Here is a 24,005-nt window from a genome sequence, read left to right on the forward strand (position 1 = left end):
CAAAGAGTTGGTTTGTAAGTAGTTGAGAGTTTAAACAGTATGCACAAAGTTTTAAAGTTTAATTTTCATGTTGCCATTATTAAAAAAATTAATAGTTAAAAGAACAAATATTAATTCTGAAGGAGTTTTTTGGCGGGAAAATGCATCATGTGATTTGATCAATTATATTTTTATTCTTATTTTTTTCACAAAATCACTTTCAATTTATCAACATTTTTTTTTATCATTATTCAACCTCAATTATTTTTAATTACTAATTTTTGTTCCTCTCATAAGATAACATTGTTAACCGATCAATAATATAAAAGTCACATGATTTTTCATGAGGACTACTATTTTTCAGTATTTATCCGCTCATGACATGAATAATAAAATTATGTAAACATTTTTAATATATAATTATATTAAATATTTTAAAAAACTTTGCAAAAAAATATTTAATAAACACATAATATATCAACAAACATCTAAAAAAATTAAGAAAAAACATATAATTATCATAAAATTTATAATATAATAAAAAAATAGAGTTGAAAGTTAAAATAAATAATAATCTGTGTTGTATTATTCTATTTCTGTATGACCATCACATCAAATTATGGATGGGTCTTGTCGAAGGGAAAAAGCTGAGTAGCAAATGAGGAAGAGATAGGAATGTCCCATACACTCCTCTTTCCCCACTTTTTTCCATTTTCTTACTCACTCCCTTCTGACCTGTCCATCCATCCATCCATCTAATCTTTCTCCCTGAAACACCTATTCACATATGCTACTGTCTATCTATCCCTTTACTTTTTTTTCAAAACACCTACAAAAGTTGCAATTGCTATATTTCGTGTACGGACACCAAATAACATCGAGTTCCTGACACAAGTTAATATCAGAGTTTAGGTTTAAATAAATACAGTTATTTTTTGTTTTTTTATTAATTTTTTGAATCCATTAAGATTATTATGAATACTAATTTTTTTCTTTCATATATTTAATAGTTATCTATTCGAGACTGAAAGTCGATAATTCCTTTAGTTAAGCTGCAAAGATGAATTTTTTAGAGTAGCTGCAATTCTGCGAGATGATATTACATTGTAGAAAAGTATAAAAGATTAAAAAAACCTTTAAATGTAACTACTCACAAAAATACTTCAATAGAAAATCCCTTAAACAAGAATATAGATTTTTTAAATATCTAATGTATTCTTTATACAGTGTACTATTTTCAACAAGTTAAGTTATATATTATATTTTATTATAAGAATAAATTCAAATTATTATATATTTTTATTCAATTAAAAATAAGGAAAAAATAGTTCTTTTCTTCTATTTTTTAACATCAAACATTTTTTTTTATTTACACTTCATGTTCAAACGGAAAATAACTGTTTTGAGTTTTTTTTCATTTACTCATTTCCATTTTAATGGAAAAAGGAAAAAAAGTCTAAACTTCAGAGGGGGGGAAAAAAGTTCGTCCCCTCCCTGCAATATTTCCGAAGGGCGATAAAAAAAATTATCAAGCAAAATTTCATGAGAGGATGAATTGTTGATGCAAATTAAAAGGCATACCACGTGATCAGGTGTACAAATTATGGTGGGAAAGCACGTTGCGACTGACTAGGAATATATTATTATTAGAGAGAGAAAAACAGGCAAGGCAAATTGTTGATGAAGTTCTACTAGCTAGTGAGCTACGAGGTCACTTCATGGCCATATGTCGCAGTATATAATTCAAAAGGCAGAAAAGGAAAAAACTTGGAGATTGGAATTATTTAATGTTAAAAGATATTTACAACTCAGCTTTTAATTTAAAATTTTAATGAAAAAAATATTAAAAAAATTATGTATCAATCATTTTTTAATGAATGTATTTATCTTTTAAATATTCAAAAAGCAAATTATGCATTTGCTTGAATCTTACACTTTCCAACTTGAATCATATTCCCACGTTATTTAGTGAAAATATAATAGTATCTTTAATGAAATTTTTAACTCCTATCTCTTAACCCTAAAATCTTCTTTGTCTCTTCTCTCAACCCTAACACCCCCTCACAATAACACACCACCACTACAACAATCCCTTCCTCAGTACACCATGGCAATGACACCCCTCCCTCCCACGGTAGCTCCTCATTTTCCACACCCTTCATTTCCATGCTACCTCATCCTTCGTATAAACTAAAACTAAAATGGTAAAATAATAAAATCAATAAAAAAATTAATTAATTGTAAAAAAAAACTTGTGAAATAGTCTTTCTATAAACAAAAATGCTTTTGGACTAACCTTTTCGTAAGCTAAAAATGCTTTCGGTATGACCTTTCTGTCAAGCTAAAAATGCTTTCGAAATGACTTTCCGTATGCAAAAAATACTTTTGGAATGGTTGTTCTATAAGCATTTTTGCTTACCGAAAAGGCGATCCCGAAAAGTGTTTTGTATATTTCATAAAGGGGGTTCTGAAAATCATTATTGTGCTTATAGAAAACCTGTTTCGGAAACAACAATTGCAATCCAAAGTATCCTTTCTGGAAGTGTATTTTGTATCTTCTGGATTAATCATTATGAAAATTACTATTTTTGCTTATGGAAAAAGGTGTTTTGTAAGAATTTTCTGTCCAAAAAGGTCATTATGCAAGAGTATTTATAACCTTACGAAATGTTTATTCTGGAAACAGATCCAAAACTCAAAATAGGAATGCGATAAAACATACCTGCAGAGTGAAGAGTTGAAGGAGAGAGACTTTTGCAGCGTCAATTTGGACATGCTTTGGACCTTCAATGGTTGCGGGAAAAAGAGTTGAGTTGAGTCAAGAAGAAGAAAAAAATGAGAAGGGATAGGGTTTAGACTTGTGTTGGTTGATGAGGAAGAAGGAAAACAAAGAAAGAAGATACAAGGGGTAAGTTGGGTTAAAAAAAAAAGGGAGGTGATTAGTGCAATAAGAGAGGTATAGAATTCAATTGTCAAACTTGAGAGAAATATGGATAAGTATAAAAAAAAATTAAAACAGCCCCTTTCATACCTCAAACTCAAATTCACTTTGCTTTTTCCGAGAACGGGAATGGGGAGAGCTAAAGAGCTAAACTCAGGTTTTTTTTCCATAATTACACCTATTTAATCTAGAATATTCCCAAAATACACTAGTTTATTAAAAAATTCCTAAATTACACTAGTTTCATGAGACAGTAAGGAAGTCGGGTTTGGCCACCTTGATTTTTCGTGTGTTGATATTTTTTTTAATTTAAATTATTAAAATAATATAAATATTATATTATATAAATATATTTTTAATTGGTTTTAAAAATACTTTTTTATTAAATTAATTTTTTTAATTTTCTTGTAAATTTTTTAAGAGATATATATAGATAAAGAAAAATGAAAAAACAGGAGAAAATTATAGTATAATTTTTTAGTTACGATGTATGTATTTTTTTAGTTAAATTTATGTGTCATTGATGTTTTTATTTTGTTATGTTCGTTAATTAAAAAATAAGAAAATTAGTTAGTAGTATTAAAACAAATTAAAAAAACACAATGAAAAAATAAATAATACATTTGTCTTATACAATAGTCAAAATTTAAAAGTGTGATAATTGAGATGATAGCTGAGAATAATAAAACATATTAAAAAATATAATTGCAATGAATAACGGTCAACAAGAATCAAATACATACATGGTAAACGAATTCGACATACACAACTACACATTTATTGTAACAGAGACTCAATCCCCATTTCAAACACCCAGACCACCTGGAATGTAGGTTTAGAGTAATGTTACAATTCCAAAAGTATGATTGCGGTGAATATCAGGCTAAACACTTACCGTGTTATCACGTCATGGCTGTCTGCTAAATCTGTCAATGTTGATTCCATAAACTATGTGCTACCGCTATTCACTTTACAACACATTTTGCACGTTACTACAATTTCTTTGATTTACTGCCACATGAATCAATATGGCAAGAATATGAAGGAGATTAGTGGGGTCTTGATCCAAGGAGAAAGAGGATTGCAAAGGGTCGTCCTGTTTCAACTAACATTCCCACTGAGATTGACCCGCTTTAACTCGCATTCCTACTGAGATGGACGAAGACAAAAATGAACGGGAAAGTAGAAAAAAAATGTGGAATTTTCCAATAACATGACCATAATAGAAACAATTGTCCCAACATGTCTTCATTTAAGTTTTTTCTTACCCAAATGTGATTGTTGAAGTATTTTATTGATAATGTAGTATAATATTCTTCTATAAATAAATTGTTAAACAAAAAGTATTATCATTTTTAAATAAATCTAATGTCATAAACAAACAAATTATATTTAGTAAAATAATAATGTTAAAAGTTTTAATTTTTTTTACTAAAATAAACATATTATTATACAAAATTCAGATTTTTTAAAAAAATATTCACCTAAAAAGTGTCTTATGTAAATTAAATAATATAAAAAATAATAATTGTATTTAAAAATATCATTTTCTTATTAAAAAAATAATTTAATAAACTCTTAAAAAATTTAAAAAATTAATTTAATAAAAAATTATTTTTAAAACCAATTAAAAATATATTTATATAATATAATATTTATATCATTTTAATAATTTAAATTTAAAAAAAAAAATCAACACACAAAAGTCGAGGTGGTCAAACCTGACTTTCTCATTGTCCCATAAAACTAGTGTAATTTATGAATTTTTTTAGTAAACTAGTGTATTTTGAGAATATTCTAAATTAAATAGGTATAATTATGGAAAAATTCCGCTAAACTTATCCCAAACTCATCATGTTATCATGACTAAATGTAATCTAACAAAGCATCCTTTATTGTTTTTTTTTATTTTTATTTATTTAGTAACGAAGCATCTTATGAAAAATAAATGACTTGACGTTGGTGTTACCAACAACAAGGGCAACAAAGGATATTAAAATAGAGAAAGATAATTTAATTTAGTTGAATTAGTAAGATGTGTGAATATTATAAACTTAATTTTTACTAATAAAAATACAGCTTATAAGAAATGGAAAGAAAACTCCGTTACAAATAAAACAAAGTTTTGGGTTAAGAATCAAATTCACAATAGAATTTTTTTTTCTGTATTTGATGTAACGAAAATAGACCCATTAATATAGCATGGCCAACTAATTAGACGTATACGGACCAATGAGGATCACATCATAAATGAATTGTAAGGCCAACCAAACAGAGTGTTAAAAGTGATATTTTCTCTTAAACTAATTAAGAAAATCCACCATTTCAATTTGAGTTAAACTCAAATATGAGAAAACCTAAACTTGTATTTTTCAACTTTTTTAATTGATTACTTGTTTGCTTGCCGTTATACGTGGTGGATAGAGAAGGTAACACTCAATTATTGTTGAATTAATAAAATACTATAAAAATGTATTTAATAAAAAAAATTATGGACACTTAGAGAAATCTAGGTTTTATTTATTTATTTTATAGTTGTGGTATGTCAACAAAGTGTAAAAGACAAATATTAACAGGTTGCCTCATCGAGTGAGAGGAGCCATCGGATGCCTGTAAGATTAATATTGAATTTACGATCAAAGTTGGTCTTATCACCTCCCAAGTGATGTAACAAGCATATGGAAAGATGATATGATGTTACATTGTGACACATTTTAGGGTACATTAGCCACTTGCATGGATAATTAGATTATCTTTGAGATGAGCGTTTCATTTCAAGGAGTGTTGAGTGGGTTTACACCTTTAAGGCATTTCGGGTCAAGGCTTTTCTCAAAGATTTTCGTTGCCTGAAAGCTTTTAATACATACTGGAACTTCTTGATCATGGTTGAGGTGCCAAAATAGTGACACTAATGTGCATAACAACCAAGTACGTTTTTGCTATATTAGTCACTTATCAATTTGAACATATGTATATTGGAACCGTAACATGTAGTTTTGGGAAGTCACAACTGTAGGATTGAGCCTCTTTGTATTACTTCAATGCGAAATGTGGGTAGTTTTTGTTATAAATTAAATATTTAGAGCTCATTAAGGTTAGGCATGCTCATGAGTCCTTACATCAATAATAATAAGATTTAAACTTACATCCTTATGAGATACAATTTGAATCCTTACCAAAACCTACCTTGGTTGGTTGAGATGTGGAAAATTAGGAAATAAACTCAAATGTGTCCTTAGTAATAAGTTGATGTGAATTTAAGGATAATTAGAAAAAAGCAAGCAACAAAACTTATACTGAAATAAATAAAAATATGAATAATGTTGTATAGTGTGATGAAATTATTAACTTCCAAAGATTTTCTTTTGACAACATATAACATCTAAAGATATGATGTAAAACTCCTTGATGAAAGTTTTTCATAAGTTCATTTGATGTCTCTAACCTAGTAATTGTTTTCTTTTTTTGTAATCTCCATTTTCGTGACTCTTTGTTGTGCCTGCGGTGTCGGGGACTTCCAAGTTTTAGGAGTGGAAAATATTATATTAATAAAACAAAATTGAAATTAGATTATTTTTATCCATGTGTAATTACGATATGGGTAAGAAAATATAATATTCATACCTGAAAAAAATAACATGTAGTTTTGATTTTCTAAATTATTTCCTATCAAATCAATGACAAAAAATCCTATCGAGTACACTTTCGTGGTCCACTTACCATTCCTCACCTATACTTTAAGACCAATAAGTTGTTAGAGTTTAAGTGATATTAAACTTAATCCCTTTAATTAAAATTTTAAATTTAAGTCTTATGAATAAAAAAATATTATTAAAAAGGAAATATTCTATTAAAAATGATTAATCAGATTTATCTAACCGATATTAATCATCACTAAAATTAATTGATATTCCATACCAATAACATGATTTAAAAAAAAAAAACATACGCTCAAAATTTCACTAATTATCTACTCTTTTATGCTTTGACTTTACACAACAAAGGTCAGTTACTGTGTTTCTGTCACAATATTGACAGTAATGTTTTTTTTTAATAACATTAACAGTAATGTTTACATCTTGCTACTTTATTGCCAAGAAGCTCAAAGCTGAAATAAGCCGGAAAAACTTAGGTCATAACAATCAGAAGTAAATCAAATCAAGAACACCGGACAACTGGACTACCGAAAATAATGTTATTTAAAAGACAATAATTATAAGTTCACAGAAGCAATGGCTTGATAGCTATTCAGGTCAAGGACATGAAGACAAAGCTTTTGCTTTGGGATATTAACATTCCAGCGGTAACCAAACAATACAATCAAAATCTTCAAGCAACAATTTGTCCAAAGAGCTGCTTTCGGATCTGCAATAAGGAGCAAGAAATTTCATAAGAATCTAGTCGTTAGACATGGTTAACCCGTTCACCCCTTAAAAGTATTAACCTTAAACCCCTTTCCCAAGAGAAAATAAAAGAAAGAAGAAATGAATGAGTGGCTGCCACAGCTTCAACTAAACCTATGACCTTCCAAATTTTGCTTCCGATGCAATATCCAAAGTCAACAAAATAGAGTAGACGAAAGTTGGCCAATAATGAATTCATGGGAATACAGTACATTTGATAGGAAGGAGAAAGAAAGTAAGGAACAATTAGTGAAAAAGATCACTTGGACCAGTCTAGCAAATACAAAGGAACAGAAATAGGGAGGGAAAAAAAGACTCATTGGTTTTAAAACCAAATCAAAAGTAATTTTTAGTTGGTTATAATTTCAATACAATCAATAGAAAGTGTATATAATATTGCGGAATGAAGTGAATAGCACTACCCAAGAAAATACATACTACTATCTTGCAGAAGGGAAGTGAATCATAAATGCTGCATACAAGTTATTTGAGTGAGAGCAATACGAGAGTCAACAGTAAAAACAATTCAGCAACAAATATCTAACATCACAGAATAAGAACTGCTATACTCAGTTCTTTTTTACCTCTGGAAGCTTTTTACGGAAAACTACATCAAGACGTGCATCAAGTGTATTTTCACACACAATCTTTCCATCACGAGAAGCCAACACCACCCCACCAGAGCTGAATATCAACAAAAAAAATCAGGTGTGCTACAACTGAAATTTGATATCAAAGCAGTTAAAAGCTAATATGATTTTATTAATCTCAAGATTTGAAACTGATACCTTTTCATCAGAAGATAATTTTAAATTATAATTAATCAAGAAAAACAAAAGGTAAAGAATAAGGTAAGAAAGCAAGGCCCTGACTGGCAAGGCCAAACAGTTAGTTAAGATATAATTACAACATGAACATTACCAGTAGAGATCATGAGAATTTTGATGAGTGAGTCCAGGTGGAAGATAGACTTGGTTGTCAACAATGATCTCTGGGGGATCAACATTTGCTTTCTCAGCATACTCCTGAGCAGCTGAATCCAGCACATTCTCTACCAAGTGCAGGTCATCTTTCCGACATCTCAATAAGACAGAAGGCTCTTTCAGTCTTAGCAAACACTGCAACACAGTCCTTATATTATCTTCCAAGTCCACATACTTACGCATAATAGCAAAATATAGCATTACAAGGGATTGAAAAAGGTCGTGTAGACAAGGGAAAGAGGATGGGGCAGGGATTGAACCAATGGCATTAAACACACCACATTAAAGACCAAGGTTGATTCCCACAACAGTAGTTATGATTCAAAACAATCAATGATATTGATTCATTGATGTCACCGGGTAATAGCAATTTGAAATGAAAATATTAGTCACCACAAAATGATACAAAAGTAGGGCACAATAAATACATAACAGCAACACAGGTTGCCTACGTGCAAGGCTCTCACAAAAAAAAAAAAGGAAACAACAATCTGATAATGATACTTGGCAGAACAGCAAAAAAAAGCTTATCAGAACAGCAAAATCAAACTATCAAACCAGAGTAGGTCACCATATTTAAAATTCAACTGACCTGAACAATGAGATCTTTCAGAAGGTTTCTATACACATGATCATCATGGTGATGACTGACATTCAAAAGTTCCTTGGATGCAGCTTCTTTCATGGAACTGATCACGTCATCTTGAGCTTGAAGAACTTTAATCCGAGAAGCATTCAGCTGCATTGAGTACTCACTGCAACAAACAATTAGTTGTGCCACAAAACTTAAACTAGCACTGTGTTTGCAGCTTAGAAACAATACAACACACTGTATTTGACATAGGGAAATAAAATAAGCCTCAGAAACTAAACTCTCAATCTCACTCATCATTTTATAAGACAATTTTCCATTCATCAAACATTGACAATATCCTCAAGTTCAAGTTATAATTTGGCAAAAGATGTCAACAGCTTGAAAGAAATTGAACATCAAACAGAGTTAATTCAAAACCAAACAAAATAAACAAGCGAATAAAAGACACTAAATTGAAATTCAAGCCATATTTAGCAAATGTAAAAGTTCAAAATGGAGCTAACCTTAATTATTGATTTTATTGAATAATACGACAAGACCACAAGGATCGGCTAGACTATTTCATTAGGATTGCCTGTATCACTATTCAACGCCTTCACACATTTAGGAATTCAGAACTGTTGGATGAAGATCGGAATGGTCAAATTTTAATCAACTTGAAAAACACTCGAAATCTCAACTGTCCGATCTTTAACCAACGATTATAAATGCACTGAATGCGTGCAAAAATAACTGCACTGAATCCAGTTCCATTAGAGATCAAGCTTAGCAGTACCAATAATCACAGTCAGTAGAGGTTGCGGTATTATGAAACGCAGGGATCAAATCAAGACCTATACGAGTAGGACTCACACTCCAGAATTTAATTTTAATCGATGTCAACGGACGAGATGACCTAGTTAATTTCGAACTCACAGAGACAAAAAAAAAAGAGGATAGAGAGTTATATAGGAAGTTACATCTTCTTGCGAATTTCGACTTGGCGCTCTTTGCGTTCGTATTCTTGCCTGATCTTCTTCTTTTCGGCTTCAACCAACTGCAGCTTCTCGATATTGAATTCCTGCAGAAGGAAAAGTACGATTCAGTTTGAAAACGACGAAAGAGGGGAAAATGGTGAAGGTAATGAAATGAAGAGAAACCTCTTCGGCAGATACAGAGATCTCGTTGGCTTTCTCCTCAGCTTCCTGGCGGATGAAACGCACCATCTGCTGGATTTGCTTCGAGACATCTGCGTCGTTCATTTTGGAAGACGATGAGATGCACCGGAAACTGCTTCTGCGATTATTGATGAAGATACGTGTCGCTGCCAAACTACCACAACCCTCACGAGTTCACCTCACCTCTCTTTTATGCAACTTCACTTCAAGATACTAATATTTTTATATTCAAGAATTTTAATATTTAAAAGCTTACGCGTGGAAAATTTATTTATTTTTAATTTCTTTCATATTGAATTTTTTTACGTGAATTAAATATATTAATTTAATTTTTATGTACTTTTGTGTAAATCAGAAAATTTCAAGATAATTATGATAAAAACAAATAAATATATCAGGGACGAATTCAGAAATCAATAAAAAAATAAATTAAAAAAATATAATAGATTGACAATTTAAATGTATTAAGAAAGAAGAAACTTAAACCAAAGTCATAAGCTACAACTTTGCCTGTTGGAGTTGTGTTTTTTTTATCTAAATCGTATGCATATTTTTCATATCATAAAATTCATCGATATGTATCAAATTTTTTAACAATCATTTTTTAATGTATGTAATCAAATAATATGTCAGAAATTTATCTTTCGTCTTATTTTTGAGTCTATTTTGACAATTTTTATAACTGAAAAATGATCTTTTAGTTGTGATCGTTAAAAAAAACTTAAAAAATTATAAACTAAACACCATATACATTTTGAATGTATGTAAAAAAATATATGTTATAATTTCTAAACATTAAAAAAATTCATCTAGAAGACCATATAACAACAACAACAAATAATGAATTTTAAATGTAAAATAATGTCTAAACTAAAATAAAGAGATTCATTAATATTAATATGTTTATCTTAAATCTATTTTTTTATCATGTTAATAAAAATAAATAGTGGGCACAAGAATTAGGAAAAAATTTAATATTACCTTGTTTTTCTCCAAACAAAGATTACATATATGCGCTCACAATGTTGAATATTGGACAAATTCAGCCAAAATCTAAGAATGAAAAAAGAAGAAAAATTGATATGTCCAATATGAAATCTAAAAAAAAAAAAGTCTCAAACTTTGTAGCTTGCCTAAAGAAAATGCATGATACAGCAAAGTTAGGAGCATCAAGTGTTAGAGTACTTGAAGAAATTGGCAAAGTGAAAAAAGGAGGTGTGACAATTGAAAAAACAAGACTGCGTGAAGTAATAATAAGTAATGATAAAGAAAATGTGTAATTGCGTAAACATTTTACGTTATCTTCTCTAATTTTTTTTTACAAGATTATATAATATTTTAAAAGATAACAATATCTTCTTTAAGTAAATATAATATCAAATCATTTTCGTAACTTTGGTATGTCCCTTTTAAGAAAGAAGTACAATATTTTTTCTATATACATATTATTGTAATTATATTTAATATTAATATAATATAAATTATACTATATATATATATCGTATGCGTGTTAGATTTGAAGAGGGGGGCTGAAGCCCATGCTTGCCCCAGTAAGTCGGTCCCAGTATATCATACGTAACGATTTTGTAATTAGATGAGTATATGAGTACATTTACACAATAGTATATACATAATTTCATCCAAAAATATTTTCGAGTAAACATCTCAGAGATTAACTTTGTTTGGAGTTTAATTTTAATTTTCATACATTGTGAATGCCAATTTTTTTTTTTTACAATAACAATTAATCAAAACTGATAAGTATATAGTGGAAATTTGGGCTGGGCATCTACGTTTGGGCCTACATGCTTCATGAGCCCCTGAAGGTTTGACGGGCCAAAATTTGGGCATATAGTGGGAATTGTTGATTATTCCATTTGTCTCCCATCGAGGGGGAGAAAATGAGCAATCAACGCATGCTAAAGTTGGTTCTGGCATTGTAGTGACAAAGATTCTCATACACAAGCACACAGCTCATTAGATGGAATCAGAGTGCCCCTAGTCAATGACTTTTTGAGCCTTTCTTCCCTCTGGAGTCAGTAGTTGGGACCCGAACCTGAGCATGCTTCTTCTTTGTGGAAAGTAAACATCATTGGACTTGGTGCTTCCTATATGAAACAAATGAAAAAGCAACAAGACCCAAAACAGATCGCCGTATGTATTGGTCCTTCCATTCCTTAAAACTTGTCTAAGCTTGTTCTTTTGCCGAAAGTGTTAATGGGATCCAACATGAACTGGGATTTCATCTGGGTGTTGCTTCTCACCTTGTGTTGTTGCTGCTGCTCCTTCGGGCACAGCTTGGACAACACTGCTGCTGCAAGTGAATCATTGAATTCCTTGGTTCAAGATTTTGCTTTCAGGTCACTGGTCAAACACAGGCCTCAAACTGGTGCTCTGTATGATGCTCTTCTTCCAAGGAATCTGTCTGGTATGGATGTTTCAGTAGTCCGTCTCAGAAGCAGAAGGCTCTGGAACAAAGGTGCCAACTTTAGCTACTTTCGGATCCCACCAAGAACCATGTCCATTCCCCATGTCAGGAGGTTGGCCATTGTCTACCAAAACTTGGGCAACTGGTCTTCCCACTACTACAATTTGCCAGGTTACTCATTCATTTCTTCTGTTGTTGGCTTCATGGTTTTTGATGCCTCAAATGTAACAGACACAAGTGAGAGAAACCTCACTCTCAACACAATGGGGCAGCCCATATCTATTCAATTTCCCAACATTACATTTATGGCTAGGGGTAGCAATAGCATCAACACAAGGGTGAGATGTGTAGCTTTCAATGACAATGGAACATTTCAGCTTACTGAGATGAGTTCCCCTGGAGTGTGTAACTCCAGAGACCAGGGTCACTTTTCAGTTGTACTCCCATTGGAGAAGAGGCGGGGAACATGGTATCTTTGGGTGATTGGCTTTGTTGTTGGATATTTTGGGTTGATCATAGTGGGATATGTGGTTTTTTCTTCTAGAAGACTTCTCAAGACCAAGAGGATTCAAGTCATGGAAAAACAAGCCAGTGAAGATCAGGTTCTAGAAAGTAGATGGGTTGGCAATAGTAAAATGCCCTCCGCAACAGTGACAAGAACTCAGCCAGTTCTTGAGAGCGGTGTTCTTTAGTTCGCTGCATCTTCCGCATATAATCTTTTGTCCAGTTACCCTTTTGTTACTTTGCTAATACTCTTTTGTCAGTGCATGTATAAAAAAACAAACAAGGCTCATCCATTCTGTGCAATGAACAAAGCATGTGTATTGTCTGACTATAAATGAAGGAATAGTTTTGTAGATGTTTCAAGAATGAAGATTATTACTAGTCTTTTAACTCGTGCAAGCTTCTCCAATGAAGGAGATTTGACGGTACATGGATCTACTCAGATAATTCTTTGATGTTTTCGCTTGGAGCTACGCCGAACTGGTCTGGACCGAAAGAATTGCCACGATTTACACGTAACCATCTTTCTCAATGGCATTAAGAAATTTGCATTTGTTAAACAGTCTCGTACAACTCTAAAGTGTATCGTTAAATTTAATAAACTTAAGCAAAAAAAGTTGCGTAAAACGCCAAAAGAAACAATATCATAAAAGCATTACTGAGTCCTACCTCCAGGCTCCAGAAGGTTGCCCAAAGGAAAACCAGCTAAATAACAGCCTATAAACTATGAAGCACGCTACCATTTACCAAAGGGTAAAAATAAAAACTTGGCCATCAAGGTACCAACAAGAAGCACAAAATCTTACAAGTGCACATGCATGTAAAGTTACAAAGGGAGGAAAAAGAGAAAATCCTTCACCAGATACACCAGGATGACCTATAACGCAATGCACACCAACCAGAATACATCTTGATACATAATCAACACAATTATCATCATATTTTGTCAAGAAATTCATGAATGTCTTTTACACAAAATGCAAGGATCAGGTTCCTCAGGCGTGAGCAGCCTTCTATAGAGAGTAAAGTAGCAATTTGTCATTGATGAAAAAATTAACCCTCCATATCACATGCATAACAAATCATGAATGTTAAAATATCGACAGTTGGTTTTCTTATTACTTAAACATTCCTCACTTCAGAGGAGTCAACACAACTCGCATCATATTTTGTCAAGAAACTCATGAAAGTGTTTTATATAAAATAAAATGCAAGGATCTGTCTCTTCTAAAGTGATACTTTAGAGAATAAAGCAAGCAACAACCTCAGTCATTGATGAGAAAATTTGCAGCCAGCATCACAGGCATCTGGATAATAAATCATGAATGTTTTGAAATATCAACAACTAGGTTACTTATTTTAACCTTCCTCACTTTAGAGGAATCAAATCCAAAAATGCAATTACCACTCTAATCGGAAACAAACATACAAGAGACAAGAAAATCAACAACTTGTACTCTACTTAAGCAAAAGCCAGTGGAAGCCAAATGACACGCCTTTGTTTTATTAAGATTAAAAACAGTTATAGCAAGAAAACAATAGCTGCTCTCTGCCTACCAAAGATCCTCAAAAGAAACAAACAATTACAACTCAAATGCTGCACTGCACGACAATCAAGCAAACAACCAAAACCCATCATCAATCAATTGAGTGCACCAACTCCAGTCCCACTCTTGCGGGCGAGCTTCGTCCACTCGGTATGAAAAGCCCCGGGGCGATCAACCCTCTCATAAGTATGCGCCCCAAACAAGTCCCTCTGAGCCTGAACAAGGTTTGCCGGCAGCCTTGCCCTCCGATAGGTGTCAAAGTAAGCAAGACTGGCACACATTCCGGGAGTACTAATCCCAGCTGAAACTGCCAACCCCACAACCCTCCTCCACGCAGCCTGCCTCTGCACCATTTCCCTGGCGAACTCCGGGTCCACTATCAAGCTAGCCAAATTAGGGTTCCTCTGATAGGCCTTCTTGATTCTGTCCAAGAACACCGCCCTTATGATGCACCCTCCCTTCCAAATCCTAGCCAATTCCCCCAAATTCAAGTTCCACCCTTTCTCATTGCTCTTAGCCCTCAACAAATTCATCCCCTGAGCATAGCTACAAATCTTGGAAGCATACAAAGCCTGCCTCACATCATCAATCAACCTCTTCTTATCCACCCCACTCACACTAACCCTCCCCAATTCATCACTCAACCCCGCCTCCTTCAACACCGCTGCGGCACTCTCCCTCTCCTCCTTCAACCCACTCAAGTACCGGCAATCCAACGAAGCCGCAATCGTGGGCGCCGCTATCGAAAGCTCCGCCGCCTGCTGCACCGTCCATTTCCCGGTCCCCTTCATCCCGGTCTTATCCAAAATCTTATCCACCAAAAACCCTTCACCATCTTCATCCTTCACTTTAAAAATATCTGCGGTAATTTCAATTAAGAAACTCTCAAGTTCCCCTCTGTTCCACTCGGCGAAAATATCTGCAAGCTCGGAATTCGACAAGCCACCGACGTGCTTCAAAACATCGTAGGCTTCAGAGATGAGTTGCATGTCGCCGTATTCGATTCCGTTGTGGACCATTTTGACGAAGTTTCCGGAGCCTCCCTCGCCGATGTAAGTGACGCAGGGGCCGTCCTCGACCTGGGCGGCGATTTTGTGGAGGATGTCCTGGACGTTGGAGTAGGCCTGGTGGGACCCACCGGGCATGAGGGAGGGGCCGTGGCGTGCGCCGTCTTCGCCGCCGGAGACGCCCATGCCGAGGTAGAGGAGGCCTTTGTCGGCGACGAGGCTCATGCGGCGCTCGGTGTTCTCGTACCACTCGTTGCCGCCGTCGATGATGCAGTCGCCGGGGTCGAGGTGGTCGGAGAGGGCGGCGATGGTTTGGTCGACGGGGGCGCCGGCCTTGACGAGGATGATGACGGATCTAGGGCGCTGGAGGGAGAGAACGAAGTCGCGAGGGGTGTATTGGCCCGTGAGAGGGAGGGAGCCCTCGTTGCGGGCCCGATCTACGGTCTCGTCCACTTTCGAGGCTGTGCGGTTGTAGACGGAGATAGGAAACCCCTTTTCCGCGATGTTCAGGGCTAGGTTTTGGCCCATCACGGCCAGGCCCGCCAGGCCTATGCGCGACAGAGCTGCGGATTCCATTCGAAGAGAGATAGGAATTTGGAGGGTTAGGTGTGTCAAAGTGTCGTCGTCGTTGTTGTTGTTATAAATCGTTAATCGTTAATCATTAATTATTAGTATTAGGGGAAAAACTGACAAGGGCTTTTTGGGGGGTTTGGTGAGGTTGGCGGACTCCTCGAGGAGCTGCCGTAGACGTTGTTGCCTCCAACATCTGCTCAATGGGAACTCACTTCACAATCAAACGACTGCGTTTCGATTGCATCCAAATCAGTCAACCCAGATATTTATATTTCATAGTCAGCCCTCTTTTAGTGGCTACTTTTTTTTTTTATAAAAAAAAACTACTAATATGTTGACGTGTTTGAGTTGATATTTATGTATGTGCTAGTACTACACTGATTTATATTTATATATAAAAAATTGATATGAATTATGTTCGTAGAATTAATTGAAAAAGTAGTCGAAAGTTAGTTGCGTACGTGAAAATTAAGCGTTATTTATTTATTTTTGGTCTGTAAATGCAATAACTGTAATATTGATTTATAATGTAGAAGTTAGTTATTCTTATTTAAAGAAATCAAATAAAAATAGATAGAATATGGAGAATGTGTCATATCATAAGATTAGCATCCCAAAGAAATGGCATTCTTAACAATGGAAATAAGAATCAAATTCTACCAATATTACTATTAATTGAATTCATAGTAAAAGACTTTGCATTGGGTAACATGTCGGCTTTATGCTAAATCTCAAGCTTGATCTACGAAACATTATTTTCACTTTCAAAGTTCATCATTGACTTCACGTGAGATTCAAGACCAAAATAAATTTACCCCACTTTGTTAGTGTTACTTTTAGAAGAAAAAAATCGCTTAAAATATTTTTTGAAATATATAATAAATATTTGACTTGCTTCAGTTACGAACTTACGACAATATAGAACGTTATATTTCCGTCATAATGTTGAGAGTAATGTTCAATATATTACATCTGGTACTTTATTGCCAAGAAGCTCAAAGCTGCAAATAACAACCATCGCTAAAGAAAATGTTGAATAACGCATGCCCCCATCGTACCCAATATGGGAACAACTGAACTACCGAAATATGGTGTTATCTAAAAGACCATTATAAGTTGACAGAATCAATGGCAAGATAGCTATTTAGGTCCAAAGACAAGCTTATGCTTCGGAATATAAATATTACAGGGGTAACCAAACAATACAATCAAAATCTTCAAGCAACAACTTGTCCAAAGAGCTGATTTCGGATCTGCAATTAGGATCAAGAAACTTCATCAGAATCTAGAAAGTTAACCAGTTCATCACTTTATAAATTATAAGTTGTGTTAAATGAATTACATATTATATATTACAAAATGTTAGAATTACTTGATTATAAAATTTTGATAAATAATTATACAGCTTAGGAATTTTGAAGAATTCCTTACAGAAAAAAAAGGTATTTTGAATAATAAAATGAGAATTGATAGGTTATATTATATGAGTCCTCGAATAAATGTTGCCTAAAGTCCCAGAATTAAGGAACCCAGCCCTCGTTTCAAACATAAATTCGTTCCAGTTAATTGTTCTAGTTGTCCATCAGTGTGAAAGTTTCAATATCTTATTTTATTTCAATGTCAAAGTTTCAATACCTTGAAAATAACAACTTTCTACTTGGAAACAATATGAAAGTCAGTAGCAATACAGCGGCAAATATCTAACAAAAAGGATAGAGCCACACAATAAAACAGTTGTTATGCACAAAATATTTACCTCTGGAAGCTTTTTACGGAACACTACATCAAGTCGTGCATCAAGAGTATTTTCACACACAATCTTTCCATCACGAGAAGCCAACACCACCCCACCAGAGCTGAATATCAATTAAAAGAATCAGGTGTGCTACAACTGAAATTTAAATATCAAAGCAGCTAATATCTAATATAATTTTAGGAAGCATTCTCAATCAACTACAAACACTAGAAATGAATTAACCTTAAGACTTGAAATTAATGCTTTTACACCTGAAGATAATGTTAAATTAAAACTAATCAAGAGAAAGAAGGTAAGGCGTGGGGTAAGAAAGCAAGGCCCTAATTGGCATGGACAGACAGTTAGAAGATTTAATTATAACATGAACATTACCAGTAGAGATCATGAGAGTTGTGATGATGGGGTCCAGGTGGAAGATAGACTTGGTTGTCAACAATGATCTCTGGGGGATCAACATTTACTTTCTCAGCATACTCCTGTGCAGCTGAATCCAGCACATGCTCTACCAAGTGCAGGTCATCTTTCCGACATCTCAATAAGACAGAAGGTTCTTTCAGTCTAAGCAAACACTGTAACACACAGCCCTTATGTTATATCCCAAAAGTCCACATTCTTAGTAGAAGGTAGTCCATAAAATGACATCAGAATATAGGCATTATGAAGGATTGAAAAAGGTCTTGTATACCAGGGAAAGAGGGAAGGGTAAGAGGATGGGGTAGGGGTTGAACCAATGGCATTGAACACACCACTGTAAAGACCAAGGTTGGTTCCCATGGCAGAAAATAGTTATGATTCAAAAGAATCAATGATATTGATTCATTAATGTTGCCAGGTAATAGAACTTTGCTATGAAAACATTAGTTATAGATACAATGCCGTGCCATCATCACAAATAATACCAAAGTCGGACAAAATAAATAAATAACAGCAACACTGGTTGCCTATGTGCAAGATTCTTACCAAAAAATGGAAACAACAGTCTGATAATGATACTTGGTAGAACAGCAAAATCAAATTATCAAATCATAAGTAGGCATACCGTATTCATAATTCAACTGACCTGAATAATGAGATCTTTCAGAAGGTTTCTGTACACATGATCATGATGAGTCAAAGTCAAATGATGATGATGACTCACATGCAACAGTTCCTTGGATGCAGCTTCTTTCATGGAACTGATCACGTCATCTTGAGCTTGAAGAACTTTGATCCGAGAAGCATTCAGCTGCATTGAGTACTCACTGCAACAAACAATTAATTGTGCCACAAAAATTAAACTATCTCAACTGGCACTGTTTTTGCCACTTTGGAACACAGCACAACAATCCATATTTCACATGATGAAATAAAACAAGCCTCAGAAACTAAACTCTCAATTTCACTTATCATTTTCTTAAAAGAAGAGAGAATTTTTCATTCATCAAACTTCGACAATATCCTTGAGTTCAAGTAATTTGCCACAGACAACAGCTTGAAAGAAATTGAACATCAAACCAAACAAAATAAATAAAAGAGACTAAACCTCAATCCATATTTTCTAAATGCAAAAGTTGAAAGTGGAGCAAATATCAATTACTGATTTTACTGAATAGTAAAACAAGACCACAAGGATCCGCTAGACTATTTCATTAGTGATCTGGATTGCCTGCATTCACGCATTCAGCAATTCAGAACCATTAAAGGAAGATCGGACGGATAATATTTTAATACTTAAAACACAATTTTAAAATCTCAGCAGTTTGATCTTCATCACAGTCAATAGATAATGAAGTGAGGATCAAGACCTGTACGAGTAGGACTCACTCTCCAGAATTTATTTTCAACTGATATCAAAGGACGAGAAGACCTAACAAATTTCGAACTCACAAGAGACAAAAAAAACCAAAAAACAGAGTAGAGAGAGTTATGTAGGAAGTTACATCTTCTTGCGAATTTCGACTTGGCGTTCTTTGCGTTCGTACTCTTGCCTGGTCTTCTTCTTCTCGGCTTCGACTAACTGCAGCTTCTCGATATTGAATTCCTGCAGAAGGAAAAGTACGAATCAGTTTTAGAGCATGAATGGGAGACGAAAGAGGAGAAAATGGTGAAATGAAGAGAAACCTCTTCGGCGGAGACAGAGATCTCATTGGCTTTTTCCTCAGCTTCCTGGCGAATGAACCGAACCATCTGCTGGATTTGCTTTGAGACGTCTGCGTCGTTCATTTTCGGAGACGATCCACAGGAAACTTCCTCAATGATACGTATTGCTGTGCTGCCCCACTACCACAGCCCAGACCAGCTCACCTCTTTTTTTATATGCATGTTCAACAAGGTGACAATTTATACTACATATTTTGGTTCAAGCGTTGAAGATTCATTTATATTTAATTTCTTTCCTAGCAATTTCTTTTTGTGTGCATTAAAAATGCGAATTTAATTTTTTATGTTATTATTATTTATATGATCTTTAAAATATTTATAAAAAAATAAACTTAATATATATGATAGGGTGATTTTATGATTTAATAACCGTGCAAAAAAATTTATTTCTTTTTTATAAAGATTTAATTATTTAAAACAATTGAAGTAGTTAAACAATATAAAATAACATACATAAATATATTTATATAACATTTTTCTATAAATTTTATTTTATGAATAAAGTATATTTTAGTATTATAATTTTAACTTTTTAATTTATGTTAAACTCTTATAATTTTTATTTATAGATAAATTATTTTTATTATATTTTTATTTTTAACTGTTACATTTTTCATATTATGTATTTCCCCGTTAATCTTATATTATATTTTAAATTTTTTAATAATTTAAAAATAAAAAAAATTACACAGATATTATACTTTTATTGTTATGTTAATTATTGTCATATTTAAAACAAATAATCTAATATAAAAAATTCAAAATAATAATAATAATCCAACATTTATTATTATCAATTTCGTGAAATATAATGTTGAAATAATATTATAAATAATATAATGGCTAAAATAATAGTATAATATAATATAAAAATTGTGTAGCAGGAACGAGTAAAAGAAAAAGAAATAAATAATAAATTCCTGTCTATTTTTTTTTTAAAAAATGTGGTCCACTTACCACCTCACATGCACCCGAAATTTCACTACTCTCGACTCTCGCGTTTTTACTTGTACCAGACACGACAAGAAAGAATGGTTATATCTCTGTCACAATGTTGCCAGTAATGTCCAATATATTATACTGTATCTGGTACTTGATTACCAAGAAGATTAAAGCTGCAATGAGCCGGAGCAAACACTTATCGCCATCGTCAAGGAGATAACAATCATCACTAACGAAAATCTAGAGCGATGCATCCCCCATCATACACGACATGGGAACAACTGGACTACCGAGATACGGTGTTATTTAAAAGACAATAATTATAAGTACACAGAAGCAATGACACGACAGCTTTTCAGGTCAGAGACAAGCTAATGCTTCGGGATATAAACATTTCAGGGGTAACTAAACCATACAATCAAAATCTTCAAGCAACAACTTCTCCAAAGAGCTGCTTTCGGATCTGCAATAAGGAGCAAGAAACGGCAAAAATACTGAAAGGGTCATTTTTACAAATTATTTATCAAAAAAGGACTCTTGTAATTATTTTTGGGGAGTCTGTTTTTTTATTGTAAAGGATCCCCAGACACATGCCTCTACTGTGCACGTGACACGTGACACAGCAGGTAGCTGCAGGCGCTATGGCTAGCGCACCCAGCCTCTTCTTCTCACACCCCCAGTCTCTTCCCACACCCCCAGTCTCTCTTCTTCTCACACCCCCCAGTCTCTTCCCACACCCCCACCCCAAAATTTTATATTTTTTATATTGTTTATCAAAAATTTAAATTTTGTTTCATCTTTGTTATTAGTATTATTTGTTATTTTTTTATATTCCCACACCCCCACCCCAAAATTTTAATAAGATTATTTTTTATAGACTCTAAATTGTATATTTTTTAATTTGTTTATCAAAAATTTAAATTTTTTTTATTTTTATTATTAGTATTATTTGTTATTTTTTTATATTTTATTATTCTCTCATTTTGAAGTATATATAAGTACATTTTCACCTAAAATACATTTTGAAATCCTAAAATGTTTTAAAATATTTTTTGATTTGGTCAATTCTTTTTTGATTTGACCATTAAATTAGGTTAGAGATCACTTTTGATTTATGTGTCATTAACATTATGATTATTTATTTTTATTTATTTTAAAAGCATTGCACGATAAGATTGAAACGACAAATATTGTATGTGATCTAATTTGTGAACCATTTATACAAAACTTACATGGGTTTTCTGTATGGAAATTGCTATTTTTCCTAAGTTTAGCCCCAACCATTTAATGGTTTTTAACCCAACTATTTTTTTTATCGCTAAATGTTGTTAATATTACCGAGCATAGCACCAATTAGATATTAAAGATAGTCAACAAATACCAACTAAAAAAATTAGTGCACGGACATAAGAATAATTATGTGTTCACAATATTTGTGGACATAAGAATTTCTACAAAAAGAGGGGCAAAAAGAAACTTAAAGAGCACATGGTTTAAACTTCATAAATTCTAACTTCGTAAGCGGATCAACTTGTGTTATTTCATTTGCCCTATAAAACTGTAAATTTTGGATTTTTAAAGTGAGAATAGTTTATTGAGAATAAATTGTCATACTATAAATTAACGGTAGACTTAGAACATGATGTTTATATGAGTTATTTAATTTTAAATTATGTCATTTAATTTTTTTTTATTAGAGCATATGAAGTAAAATTGTTTATATAAGCTTCTTTGTTTACGAAAATAATCATTATTTAATAATATTATATGATAAATAACATATTTTCAAATATAGTAAAACTCATAAATTTAATTTAAATATTTATTTTAATAATTTTAGCATTAAAACAATTTTTTTATTTAAAATATTTAAATTTATATGAAATTATAAGATATATAAAATTATAATAAATAATTCAGGTAAGTAACTATGGATTACATATACTATTAGGAACCAGAGCATTCCATTGTGAAGTCTGAATATATGGTATATTTTTGTCACTTTCAATCTGAAGATTTAATTTTTACTTAAATTTTTAATGCATTTTTATTTCTGATTATAAAATTATAAATTAATCAATAAAATATGACGTGGACAGCTCGATTATTGGGCCATATGCAATTTTGTCCACGAGTTGATTTTTTTTTTTTGGTTTATATATTTTTTCTATAAAATACACAAACTTGCAAAAAAAAAAATTGTATGTTTTCTTCTCAGGATATCAAAATCTGTGATTTTTTATTCGGAAAGAGGCTTGATTTTAATTCAACCTATGTGGCATATTTTTTAATTTTAATTTAAAATATATTTTTTATGATCCTAAAACAGCCAAAAATTATATAAAAAATAATAAAAGATGTCAAAACGCAATAACCTACTATTAAAGATCGTCACAAATTATAAAACAAATACTGAATGGAACCTTCTTCTCAGATCCAGAAAGAAACAAACGAGCACAACAATAAAATCTACGACAAAATCATTCTAGATAAAAAAAAAAAATCAATATTAAAAGCAACGTCGTTGGAGCCTAGGTGCGAGGATGATGTCGCCGGATCTGGATAGTGGTGGTGGTGGCGCGAAGGCGACACGCCGTGTTTGGGTTTGAGGGGGAGGAGGTTGGATCAGGCGTTGTCGGGGAGGGTGGCAACGGCGAGTTCAGATCTGGACGGTGGTGGTGGTGACATCGGAGGTGGGTGATGGATTTGAGGGGCTCGTTGTGGAGGGAGGAACGGACGTGGGTAGAGGAAGGAGTTGGCGGAGAGGGTGGATTGAAAGGTAAGGGAGTGACGGGAGAAGCGGCAGAGAGAGAAATGGCTTGACAAGTGTTGCACAATCCACTGCCATGTAGGTTCCGTTTAAACCATGCCTCAGTCCAAGTAAAAAAAAAAAATTACGGGGACAAAGAATATATTTTTTCTTCTATTTATTTTCGTCTTACCACTTGCATGTCGAACCAGAAAGTGTACCAATGCCCTCGCCCCCATCCTCAGCCCAATCTTCTTTTTACTCTTTGAAGCTACATTGTGAATGAGAACACAAAGTATCAT

General features: G+C 33.1%; 4 protein-coding genes across 4 annotated transcripts; 1 reads left to right on the forward strand and 3 right to left on the reverse strand.

Moving 5' to 3' along the window:
- Positions 1 to 6,929: 6,929 nt before the first annotated feature.
- LOC114421059 (V-type proton ATPase subunit E-like) lies at positions 6,930 to 10,252 on the reverse strand. Its single transcript, XM_028386827.1, has 6 exons — positions 10,041 to 10,252; positions 9,861 to 9,961; positions 8,899 to 9,061; positions 8,245 to 8,441; positions 7,908 to 8,007; positions 6,930 to 7,285 (listed from the first exon to the last, which is right to left on the reverse strand). The coding sequence occupies exons 1-6, from the start codon at positions 10,140 to 10,142 to the stop codon at positions 7,250 to 7,252; spliced, it is 699 nt and encodes a 232-aa protein (XP_028242628.1). The 5' UTR covers positions 10,143 to 10,252; the 3' UTR covers positions 6,930 to 7,249.
- Positions 10,253 to 12,275: 2,023 nt separating this feature from the next.
- Positions 12,276 to 13,178, forward strand: LOC114424720. Its single transcript, XM_028391564.1, has one exon. The coding sequence runs from the start codon at positions 12,276 to 12,278 to the stop codon at positions 13,176 to 13,178; it is 903 nt and encodes a 300-aa protein (XP_028247365.1).
- Positions 13,179 to 14,452: 1,274 nt separating this feature from the next.
- On the reverse strand, positions 14,453 to 16,357 carry LOC114421060 (6-phosphogluconate dehydrogenase, decarboxylating 3, chloroplastic). The gene has a single exon (XM_028386828.1). The coding sequence runs from the start codon at positions 16,118 to 16,120 to the stop codon at positions 14,633 to 14,635; it is 1,488 nt and encodes a 495-aa protein (XP_028242629.1). The 5' UTR covers positions 16,121 to 16,357; the 3' UTR covers positions 14,453 to 14,632.
- A 668-nt stretch (positions 16,358 to 17,025) lies between these two features.
- On the reverse strand, positions 17,026 to 20,179 carry LOC114421061 (V-type proton ATPase subunit E-like). Its single transcript, XM_028386829.1, has 6 exons — positions 19,974 to 20,179; positions 19,793 to 19,893; positions 18,934 to 19,114; positions 18,246 to 18,442; positions 17,874 to 17,973; positions 17,026 to 17,370 (listed from the first exon to the last, which is right to left on the reverse strand). The coding sequence occupies exons 1-6, from the start codon at positions 20,073 to 20,075 to the stop codon at positions 17,335 to 17,337; spliced, it is 717 nt and encodes a 238-aa protein (XP_028242630.1). The 5' UTR covers positions 20,076 to 20,179; the 3' UTR covers positions 17,026 to 17,334.
- Between the last annotated feature and the right edge of the window lie 3,826 nt (positions 20,180 to 24,005).

Source organism: Glycine soja, chromosome 8 (assembly GCF_004193775.1).
Source record: "Glycine soja cultivar W05 chromosome 8, ASM419377v2, whole genome shotgun sequence".
Classification (NCBI taxonomy): Eukaryota; Viridiplantae; Streptophyta; class Magnoliopsida; order Fabales; family Fabaceae; genus Glycine; species Glycine soja.